The sequence below is a fragment of the Botryllus schlosseri genome, chromosome 14 (assembly GCF_051294905.1).
Source record: "Botryllus schlosseri isolate E-star chromosome 14, Bs_hap1, whole genome shotgun sequence".
Taxonomy (NCBI): domain Eukaryota; kingdom Metazoa; phylum Chordata; class Ascidiacea; order Stolidobranchia; family Styelidae; genus Botryllus; species Botryllus schlosseri.
This window is the reverse complement of record NC_137249.1, coordinates 15812033-15824156: the sequence shown is the minus strand read 5'-3', so window position 1 is coordinate 15824156 and position 12124 is coordinate 15812033. Positions and strand designations below refer to the sequence as shown.

At 42.5% G+C, this 12124-nt stretch overlaps 2 protein-coding genes across 6 annotated transcripts in view; one reads left to right on the top strand and one right to left on the bottom strand.

Annotated features, from left to right (window-relative positions):
- The window catches only part of LOC145456375 (maltase-glucoamylase-like), a 49906-nt gene extending 45364 nt beyond the window's left edge, over positions 1–4542 (bottom strand). The window contains exons 1-2 of the mRNA XM_080334448.1: positions 4387–4542; positions 3545–3686 (exon numbers count right to left, since the gene is read on the bottom strand). Coding sequence (XP_080190574.1) covers positions 3545–3686; positions 4387–4434 — 190 coding nt within the window. The 5' untranslated portion in view covers positions 4435–4542. The remainder of the gene's footprint in view (positions 1–3544; positions 3687–4386) is intronic.
- Positions 4543–5845: 1303 nt separating this feature from the next.
- Positions 5846–10418, top strand: LOC145456376 (uncharacterized). 5 transcript variants are annotated; one of them, XM_080334451.1, is made up of 4 exons: positions 5846–6083; positions 6632–6807; positions 6980–7207; positions 10339–10418. In XM_080334451.1, exons 1-3 carry the CDS (start codon positions 6002–6004, stop codon positions 7088–7090), a joined length of 369 nt encoding a protein of 122 aa, XP_080190577.1. In that variant the 5' UTR covers positions 5846–6001; the 3' UTR covers positions 7091–7207; positions 10339–10418. The 5 variants fall into 5 exon arrangements, 4 of the variants coding, with proteins under 4 accessions (XP_080190577.1, XP_080190575.1, XP_080190578.1 ...); XM_080334449.1 differs by having other exon boundaries at positions 6571–6807; XM_080334452.1 differs by having other exon boundaries at positions 6571–6922.
- Positions 10419–12124: the final 1706 nt, after the last annotated feature.

Here is a 12124-nt window from a genome sequence, read left to right as displayed (position 1 = left end):
ATTTTCGAAGTACCGGTACGAGGCATGATTCAAAGTCTTCCTAGCTGTTTTAAATAGGAAGGAGGATCAGAGTTGAATATATGGTACACATAAAAAAGTGTTGTAGGCCTATAGCTCACTCACACGCAGAATGGCTAAATTATGCAGGTATATCCCCAGTATATGATTATCAGCCAAAATACAGGATGGAATGCAAAACCTCAAAAGTTGAAACAAATTGTGATGCAATACAATACCCACGTACTCATCCATGATATTCAATTTGAGCCTGTTCCAATTGTTGACGAGTAATATAAACGTATAACTGATATTCGTCCGATTTAAAAATCATACATGAGGGTTGGTTATATGAGTAATGGGCACTGTGAACAGTTTATAGAACAGAGCTACATTCCTATTAGATGACCGGTACTTCATTCTATTTTACGACCACGTAAGCTGTAAGGTCCGATCACCGCTTGTGGTGAATATACTTGTGATATAAGAATGGAGGAGCCTCGGTAAAACGCACAACGATTGAGTGATCGGGTACACACTACACATTATGGTATGCATATGTGCAATGTGCATTGTACAATGTACAAGTGTAATTATATTGATAAAGCAAAGGGGTTGGGGTGTGGCGTACAGAGTAAGACCAAAAGACGTAGAGAGACACACATACAGTCTACATGGGGTGTAACGTAAGTAACTAACAACTCGTACCTATTGTGGCTTCGAAATAAACAGCTGAGTAATTCTGGTCAGTCACCAAAAATATCAGTGGCGGCTCGTGACAATATCGGGTGGTGGGGCAAGGGCCGCAAGCGACTTGTTATCAATATGATGTCACAGTAGCGTTTTTCAACGTTCATGATGGCCACATGAATTTCCCGTAAACAATGATTTTTAACGTAGGTGCCGCGAGAGGTTTGCCGGTGGCGTGACTTGAAGTGCGGTAACAAATGTTTCATTCATTGTAATGTCAGTTGTTTCGTCAGACTGAATAGATAGAAATTCAGCGTCAACAATCTCGGTAAACAAATGCTGTAGATAGATGTGATATATCGAATCAAGCACATCATTTTGAATAGTCTTTGAGGTACCCTTAGCTACTGTCACGGTGTCGAGATGTTCGCGCAAAATGCTATCAATGGAAGCCGTGTATTTAATTAGATCCAAAAATACCCCCCTATTGAGAGAGCATTCCTTCTCATCGTGGCCTCGAAGGGGCAATTCATGAACTCCAATAAATTTAATGGCATCAATCACCCGAGAGAGAACATGCCTATTCTTATCTACAAGCTCATTGTGCTTGCAGACTGATACGCGATAACTTTCATTGAGCTGCGACATTACATTTACTCTGCCAAACAATTTATATTTAACTGCACTAGCCATGTGCACTTGGGATTTTTGGTGCGTTTTCAGACGCTCTGACTAATGCTTCAGATCGCGATAACCAATTTTGTTCCAACAAGAGCCACTGCTTCGGTACCGGCACTGTCGAATAAAAGACAGTAAAAGCAAAACAAGGCGTTTTTATCCTCGCCATAAGTACGCCATTCATTTTTATCGAAATGCGCTGAAGAAAAGGCACGAGTGCGTTTTCCTCCGGCGTACGATTGGATCAATGGGCAATTTCTAGGCTGATACGGACCTAGTCGCTTTACCTCTAATTTTTGCTCTAAAGGCAGCTGGCTAAACGGCGTACGGAGCAAAGATTCAACACGATTCATGTTCGCACTTGACCTGACTACTTATCTGCAGAAATGGAAATGACTATAAATCGAGAGATTGCGTATGCCTAACTGGAAAGGTCAACGAGTTCGGACACATACGCAATTGTTATCTCATAGATTGGACAAGGAAATGTCATATTGAATCCAAAACATCATTCTGAAGAACTACGGATAGCAGCCTCGGAAATTCGGTCCCGGTACAGCTTGGGAGATTCTGGCCTTGAGGCTGGAGACTGTCACACGACACATACGGCTTACGGTCTATAGTGTCTATATGTCTGCTGCAAAATCGCCTTCGGAAAATATATTACCGAATAAATACGTGGATGAAAGCCGAAAACTTGGTACACTGTTACATGAAATCATCGAGAAGTATAGCCTCATGACCGTTTTCGGTATGGTACACTGTCAAAATTAATACGAACAGATCAACGCCGAATTTTGCGTAATATTTACTGAGGAATCGGCTGATCAAGCGATCAGCTGTTAGCCGCCATCGAAAACGAAACAGCTATCGCGCTTGACAGGGGTTGTAATTGTGAGCAAATGGCCCGAAGGCCACCATTCCACGGTGAAATTGACATTGGAGAATATAAAATAAAACTAAATATTTGAATGCAAACCGAGGATGTTAGTAAACTGTTTCATGATATCATCATCTCATCACCTATCTCAGTATGGAACACAGATACACCGGCTTTTGCGTGAAATCCGCAATGCGTTAGGTAGGCTAAGTGTCAGATCAGCGCACATCTCTACCATACTCGAACTTAATAACGAAATTGCTGCCCTAATCATTGAGTGTCAACCTTGAGACTTGGCACAGCGTTCGATACTAAAATCAAGACATACCATGTAAAAGTTCATGACGGATCTAGCTAAGGAGCATCGTTAAAATCAATGGAGACCAATACCGGCTTTGTGTGAAATATGTTTGCGATACATGACCGATCAGCACACACTCGACTTTGGAAACGGAATTACTACCCTAAACTTTGAGTAGAAACCCTGAAACTTGGGACAGTGTTAAATACCACCATCACGACATGACATACCAAGTTTCAAGAATTATCATGGTGTGAAACACCATCAAAATCGACCTGTACCAGCAACGGTCGACTCAACGCATATCACGGTATCCGAGTTCAGATATAGATACGATTGTTACATCACACCTTAGGGGCGAGCAAGCATATTTGCCCCGGTTGCTCGGCCATTTTACGAATAGGAGAGAGTAAAGCAACGTTTCTTAATTGTGCGCAGCTTTGAGAGAATAGATAGTGAAAGCTTGTTATGAGCGCTACCGGGGCAAGCCCCGGCTAGGCATTCACAAAGCGAAAACACAGAAGAGAATTCGATTTTCGCGGAGACTTCGCTATGTATGGGCATTTGCAAGCGAAAGCACAAGAAGAACGCGGGTTTCGCTGTGATCTCGATATATATTGAGCGCTGTGCGTCTATAAATGGTTAAATTGGTATTGAACAGAATTTTAGGTGGGGCAATGCCCCAGTTGCCCTATAGGACGAGCCGCCACTGAAAAATATATATATAAAGAACGAAAAGATCTGAACGTTGTCCATGAGCTGAACAGCTTTCAATGAACTAGAAAGGCAGTTTCAGCTGCACAGCTTTACATGGTGATGTTTATATCATTGCTCATTACAGCTACATGCACATACTAGATAGCTGCAAGGACAAGTATCAAAAGCATGCTCTTATATGCTGTGGAATTAGCGGAACTCACGAAATATTTGGAAATTTTGTCATAATTCCACTGACACATGTGCAGTGGCTTGAGCATAAGATGCAGAAAAATCCTTACCGACATTGGAGAAGTATACAGGCAATGCAATGGCCATGGTCACAACCGCCACTACGGCGAGCACTCCGGTAAACAGAAGGAAGATCCGGCTGCTACTGGCATTTGCCAAAAATCCATTTGAACTGGTAGTACCCGTTGGTTCCTACAATGATTCCGCATTAGATCAGATGGCTCTAGCCTATAGGCTGTCGAACATGAACGTGCCAGTGACTTGATCGCGTTATGCGCATCTCGCCCTGGCTCTCGCCTTCGCGACATGACGTAATGAGAGAATGAGGCCTGTCTACGACAAAGCGATACACACTGCACGGACACCGCGCAGCCAGACCTCGCATTTGCGCCTTGACTTATAATAATATTACAAGTTTAGAGTTTAAGATGTGCTATACGGCTGTTTCTTAAACCGAAAAAACACTCCAGCACACATTTACAAAGCATCATGTGCCTTACCAAGAACTTATAGTACTACGAGGCGGTTCGGTGGGTAAAGACCGGTGCCACGAGGCGTACCAGCACAGTGTCCTAAACTGTTGTATATAGCAGACACAGGTCAATCACACGTCTCATTGTGCTTTAATCGCAACAATGATGGGGATATTTGGTAATAGATAGATAATTTTGTAATGGAGGTGTCGCTAATGCGGTAGACCTACTGATTATGAAAATAATTAATACACGATGGCTGGCGCGGCCATGCGCAATGCGCTTATTTCGGCCAGACTCAAGATCTCAATTATTATGCAGTACGTTCTGTACACTTTACACGCGTAGGTTATATACATTATAGATTCCTATAGCATTGCACGTAGTCGTCTATACAGCAACAAACAGACCCAACTTACCTCAATATCCATTTCCCCAATGGAGTTCCTCGGGCTACCGTCACTCATTCTCCTGGTCTTTTTGTTAGCACCAGTTAACTTATGGGCACATTTCTACATTCGAAAAAGGTTGAACGGATGCGTAAGCGACACCAAAGAATAGTTTCGAGGGCATAAATCCCAATGGAATAAGTCTTGTTGCTGATATCTAACATGTTGTAACCATGATAATTACCACCATTCGAGAAAACGTATTCATGATATTTATGGTTAGGCTACTTATGCCGCAATGTGTTCATTGTTCAAAATGCCAAATTTATTCCACTCGTAGCTATTCGACCAATTCTCATCGGGGGAGTACGCCAGTAAACGCGGTTAACCAAATTTGAAATATGAACCAACATATTGTTTGTTGCAATATTGAAGTTCTGTACTTCCAGAAGCTTGTGGGTCATGCATGTCATGACGAGTAGGATTCAAGTAATATCGAATAGGATTCGATTCCGACTCGAGCTTCGAACTATAAGCTTCGGGTCGATCATTTACGAAACTCCTGGTATTAACAGCAATAATGACGTTCAAGTATTATCGATTTCGCAGCAACAAGAAATATAATGCCAGTTGCAATCAAAAATGATTTTGCATTTCTCGACCAGACTAATCCATAGCCCTTTGTCCGTCGTTCAATGCCTGATGTTGACTCACAATCCACTGAACATCAGACTGTAGCCTAAGTCTTCTGCTGCTACACTGATAGTATTTTCGATACAATGGCGATATTACTGACTGCGAACACGTCTCAAATCATTTGAAATACCCATCAATCCAGAAGATACTAAGCAACTTTTTCAACTTCCTATAGAGCAGGACTCGTCAACCTTTCGCATGCAGCGTGGCAAACGTCGAAAAATGTCAAAATATTACCATCTCGCATTCCAGATATTTATAATTTTGTCATATTTAGCGTTTCAAGCAAGGAATCCCACCAACCGATTAATTGAAGTTGGCAACGGCATCGGTTACGCTGGTAAATCTTGAAGTTTCGGTCGCGAAGGGTATAAAGTTTGATCGCTCCCGCACTAATAAACGCTTAATGAACGTAATATTTGCATCATTTATTTTTATAGTCGCGCTATGATCGATATTCTGTGGTTCCTAGGTTCCTTTGGTCGTTTCCAAATCCGCTGTGTTCGGTACCATAGCCAATAATTAATTGACAAGCACATCAATGTCGTTACGATGATGTGGTCTGATGATGAAAAATGTGCCCACACCTGTATCAAACAAGTCGGTTTGATGTCATGTTAGGGTTGGTCTGGCACTAGATTCGTTATGTTTACGTCTTGTCACCTAGCGTGGAAATGCCCAGCGCCGAAATGCCGGTTCCTATAGCCTACTATAGTCGCGCTCCCGCAGGCTGCACTAAAGCGTCCGAACGGTGTCATACGATATTAGGTTGCCGTTCTTTCATAGTTACTACACTGTAAATGAGATAAAGCGCAATCGCCAAATCTGCCGCTTGTGGCAGCACAATATCGTGCTAAAGCGCCACGACCGGGAGTGACCTTTAGTGCTGTTCTTAAACTTCCTCTTTTTTCGGCCGTTTCTCGCTCTTTTGCGATGTGGTGTGATCGCGATGACAGGGAATCAGCATGCGGATTTTGAAGCTTTCTTGGCGAGTAACGGTATTGCATGGCAGCACATCCAGACATTGGAAGGTAAGTATATAAGTAATATAGCTTCAGCAATGTGCCCTGTTAACTAGCTAATCGAGACAGCTTGTGCAGTTATATTCAGTACATCTTGTGTGGAGTTGGTTGAATGCTGGTGCCAATTGTGATCTATTAGAATGGCTACTATGCAGCTTAGGTTATTATTAGCGTGTACTTTTGATAAATGTCTAACGGACAGTCTTGTTATTGGTTGTGCCCCTTTGTTGGGAGTTCAGATCGGCTTACAAAACATTTGCTGAAACGTCAAGTCTGATTTGTACATGCAAGCTCTGTCAATTAATGTTATGTTCAAAATTATTTCATATCTCAGAGAATGACGTAGATTCGGATATTTTCACCAAGCTTCGTGATAAAGACCTTTGGCAAATGACGTACCAAATGACGTATCGTCTGGCGTCTGTTGAGACTGCAAGAAGTACCAGCTAATTAACTATGGAAGCTCCGTTCATGCAACTGAATCTTGTTGTTACAGTTATGGGAGAAACTAGCAACTAATGGAGGTCCAGACAATACACGCCATGAATCTTTCTCAGTCGCAGACCCAAACAATCCGTGCGGTGAATCAGCGTCACTCGCAGAGTCGGACACCACGTTGCCTGTGGATGAGTCGCTCCGTATTGATGTAGAATCACTCGCGCAGTCAGATACCACCCTACCCATAGAGCCATCAGTCCGGGAGGATATAGGACCTTCAGCCACGCCAATACCGGTAATCATTATTTTGTAATATTTTGCTATGAATTGAGCTAAACTGTCTGTGTCTGCTGCTCATATCTCGGGGAGATGCCGGAGCAACTAATGCAGATCTCCATGTGGATGTTATGGTATTTATCCGCATAATTCTAGTAAGATTCTATTTTATATTTCCATCAATATTGCAGCCGTCGTGCAGTCCCAAAGACCCTGAACTCATTGCTCCGATGCCCTTGCTGGTATTCAGCTTCAAAGTTCAGCAAGCGCTCGAATCACGTACACTCGTACAGCTTATGTAGACCGCAATTGGCACAAAGGCTTGTCTCTATTCAAGCATCAATACGGGCTCCGGCGTTCTCAGCTAACGAAGAAAGAGATTTCTTGGAACGTTCCCTACCATGGGCGACATCAGACTAGTGAGTATGCATGCAATTATGACAACTTCTTATTGCTTTGTTATAGAGATTATGTGCCAAGGCTGTTTCTTCACTGTATGTGTATGACAGGGTTGTAACCAAGTCACAAGGCTCCGAGTCGCAAGTCAATGTCACTTTTTTAGTTTTGACTCGAGTCCAGTCGAGTCATTTTCAATTGCCACCACCCAGTCAAAGTCATCAAGCAGAGGTTCAAGTCCGAGTCATGGAAATTATGACTCAAGTCCGAGTCTGAGTCATTGTGTTGACTGCTCAGTTTCCAGATAAAGTCTTGTTAAACCCACTGTTATATCTCTGTTTAATGATATCGAATGGTTCGCATTTATGATATACTAATTTTCCTCACTTTTAATAGTATCTTGCAGTGTTGGGATGACTAGAGTCATGACTTGACTCGAGTCACTTTGCTAAAATGACTTGACTTGACTTGGCGTATCAGAAATGCGGATTGACTCGTGACTCGTGAGCAAAATTCACTAGCCAATTTCAAGTCATCAAGTAATCGGTGTCGATATTTATCACTGTATCTTGCATATGCTCGGATGGTTCGCGAAACGCTGGTGTAACCCTTGAAAGTGACCAATCATTCAATGGTCGAGCGTTTCACTTAGCCTCGATTGTTCTCTCACAAATAGATTGACCGCAAACAAAGTGATCGAAGCTTACAGCTACATTGTCGTAAACTCTAGTAGTAAACCAATAAAATGGAAAAATGTCCAGTTCTGTTCTCTGTTCATACCTTCACCAAACCTCTTAATTTATTGAAATTGAATTTGAACATAGTTTATATCAGTGGTTCTTAACCTTGCCCCCAGCGCCCCCCAGGGGGCGCTGGCGATGTTGAAGGGGGCGGAAACGCTCAGGGGGCGATATGGGGGGCGATGGGCTCGGGGGGTGGTATGGGGGGCGATGGAGAAAAATGGCTTCGCAGTAGATGATGTGGTGATAGGACATATCCTTAATGAGTATTCAGAGCAAATTAACACTGAAAACTTCGTTACATATAGCCTTCAAAATACATATAGGTTTAATTGTCCATGGGCGCCTAAATGACTGACACCGAATGTTCCTGTCTTGGCAATCTGAACCCCAGAAGACGAATTCCATCTGGCAGGGAAAAATTATATGTCAGTGAAGAAATACCAATCTGAAATCGTGTGCGTCTTATAGTTTAGTACGATTGGGCGTCAGGGACATTCCTGTTGGGTGATATCCCCGTTGAGCGATTCTATATTTTTTGATATTGCAGACAGGGGGTCACGAAATAACATCATGCAACGAGGTCATACCAACGGGTTCGCCTGCCCGAATATGTTTAATTATTGGTAACGGGCCCTACAGTTTCCAAGAAACCTCACAATGTTCGCTTTAAGTTTTGATGAGTCTGCGCACACTCAAGAACTCACTGCGCTGACCCTTGGACAACAGTGCGTAACGACTAAAAAAAGGTAATAACTCCGGATTTGTTGTGCGCAACGTAGATTTTCTGTGCGCAGAGACCGTGTCAGCACTGCGCACGTGCGCAGCTTAGAGGGAACATTGCACCTAACTCAGCTCTACCGGTAAATGTGTTTACGTGAGCAGAGAGAGGATAAAAATTGATCTCAATTTACATGCAATTCCCGAGGATATTGACCAATTCAATCATTAATTAGTGAAATTTTTCGCACTTCGCGCGACTAGGCGAGAATAGCTCCCTCAGTAAATGTACACCCAATGTAGATACCTAATAGGCTATCAGCAAATAGCGGACAGCCTAATGGGTGTCTGGGAGCGAAGTCCCCCGGAAGTTTGGTTTATCACCCGATGGGGGCCCAGGACCAACGTTTTATGTTTGGGGAGGGGGGCTGACGAAGTGCTGTTACGGCCCTGGTAACGAATAATTGTACCTGCGGGAACGCCCGAATATGTTTAATTATTAATTACGTGCCCCTTATTTTCCTATACAACAGCTCACTCAGTGCTACTGGTAAATCTGATTACGTGGGCTGAGAGGATAAAAAGTTTATAGCGACTTATAAATGTAATTACCATGCATTATAGAAAATATGCAATTACCGTGCATTATAGCAAATTTTGGTACCTAGGGGGACCAGGCCACACAAACTTTGCTGACCATCAAAATCACGATATGGGGTTCGTGGGGGCGAAGCCCTCAGAAGTTCGGTTTATCACGCTATGGGTGCGCAAGGCAATCGTTTTTAGGGGGGTTGACGAAGTGCTGTTACGGCCCTCCCTCTTACTCATTGTCTTTATTACATTCCTTACAATATGAAGTTGAGGGGGCGCTGGAGCACGATAATTTTTGAAAGGGGGCGCTGGACGAAAAAAGGTTAAGAACCACTGGTTTATATTGTCCTCAACCATTAGCGCATGCTCGAATTGTATCATATCTATTTGTAAATGGGTAATGTATTGCATCTTATCAATTCGTTTCTCTATTTTTGCTGTTTACTATATAAACTGAGGCTATGCAATTATCTACGTAGTTCAACAGTTCTACGTTTATGCGAGCGATACAGCGCCTTGTTGCGTGCATATTTAACTTAATATTCGTTCATCGGTTCAGAATCAATGACCACTCAATCTGTATTTTAGACAGCTAGCAAAATGCAATGATGTAATCATGCCTCATACTTCGAAAAGGCGACTTGACTTGAAATGTGACTTGAGTCGAGGCACCGCCAAAAATCGAGTGCCTTGACTTAACTCGAGTCACCTTTGAAAATCGATTGACTTGACTTGACTCGAGTCAAAATCTGCAATGACTCGTGACTCGAAGGTAGTGACTTGATCCCAACACTGGTATCTATCTGGTTACATTTTCAAGTACCAGTACCAATAGATGAACTCTCAATTGGGTGGTTATACTTTACTACTCTCGAGATTATATGGAAACGTCGCTCTTGGCCGTCGGAGTCTCTAGTCATATGACTAGGTTCGAGTCATGCGTAATGACTCGAGTCCAAGTCAAGTCGATACACATATTGACTCGAGTCAAGTCGAGTCATCAGAAAATCGTGACTCGAGTCATTACAACCCCGTTGTATGAATATATTCATAGATCTGATCATATTCTAATCATTCTTTTAGACACATACATTCTCTTACAGGTAAGGGAAGATAACTGGAATTTGATCGCACCAACCACAGTTGAAGAGATCAGAACATACTACGAAAGAATGATGCTCAAGACCCGCATTTTCAATGCCACTGTCGAGCAGGCTCTTCTCTACGGAATAGAAGCACTCACGCTGACAGAAAAGCTGGCTAAGACGCTCAACGCCAACTACGATGTACTCCTCCGCAACGCACTCGGCATCCACCACCCGGAGCACATATCCACCAATGCACTGCGCAAACTCACAAAAACGGTCCCATGCCGTTTGCTGGCTGCTGAACGACGCTTCCGCCTAATCAGTCCTCTAGTGCGGCATCAATACGATCAACAAGTTGCCGCCATCATCAACCACATTCCGACGGAGCCATGGCGCAGAGGTGGCTGGAATAGAACCACATGGGGCTCGACAATAGAGAACGAGCTAGCGCAACGCGGGCTATCGCCCGAAGACGCCCACGATCGTCCACGCTGGAGGCGCTCAACAAGGGCCCCAAAACTGATTATCTTTATGTTCTTTTGCCCTTTTATTTAATGGAAAGTCGATATATCTATATTGGGACCTGTCTTAGCCCACAGAATTCCAGCTCCTGGAGTTCGTGCAGTATGTCGTTGTCGGTGACAAGAATAATCAATATGTATCCACCAAACTATCTGATTTTTTTCATAAATTCGAACAGTCTGCTGCAGCAGAAGACCTTTGTTAGCATTCCATTTGGTTTTACAATCGTTCGTTGGTCCATTCGCATTTGAAGTTGGCAATTCTACTCACGTCTTGTCATATAATGTGCAAGTAATCTGACATTGCAAATATTCCAGCAGTGTCGTTTATCTTTTCGTTATGCTAGATTGCTAGTTCCTACTTTTAGCTTGGCATCTAACTGTGAAGGCAGTCAATACTTTTGAATTTGCACCACCTCGTACTTATTGAAGTTCTAGTGCTGGCTGGTACAAGCAATCTAGTATGGAAAGTATCCCAGGAACTTGATGGTTCGGTGTCCCTTATCTTTTGTTTATACTTGTTCCCACTTTGGCCATGACATCTAGATATCAGTAAGTAGTAAGTACTACAACTTTTTGCACCTCTGAAGTTCTACGTCTGGCATGACTTGACATGATATAATGGAAGTATTGTCAAATAGTTCAGTGCTGCTTAGCCCGTTAATTTACAAGTTTGTTCTTCAATCTTGGCCTCTATGCTATACATTCAGGTATATGTGCAAGATTTGTAAATTTCGTTTAATGTCTACAAGTGCATTGTTTTGATAACATGTTTTCTTGAAAGCATGCACATCACTTGTTTCGTTTATAGTAAAATGTTCATATATTGCTGGTTTCGAACAGGATAAGTCGTCGAGTACGCCAGATTATTTAGTAATCCATATCAAGCCGTAGCACAGCTCAGATAGCGCTTTAATCATGAAGCACTATATATATAGCACATAAATCTTGAATCACAATATACACAGCATCAAGCACATTTTATTGTGATATCTTTTTGAACATGAAACGTGATATCTTTTGTGCTTTTAAAGACACTAGAATATTTACAGTGTAGGGGTGGACTCATTTTTGCACATAAAGCATATTTAAAAAATATTTTCCATATATCTATATATATTTTTGGGGGGTTCCCATATTATAATCAAGAAATCAGGTTGCCGTAAATCGCGCGAACTACGGAAAATTTTCCAAGATAAATAAAATCTGCCCCAAAATACTCCACATTATGGTGATTTACGAGATAATTTGGGATCGGCTACCAGCTTTGTACATCAAAA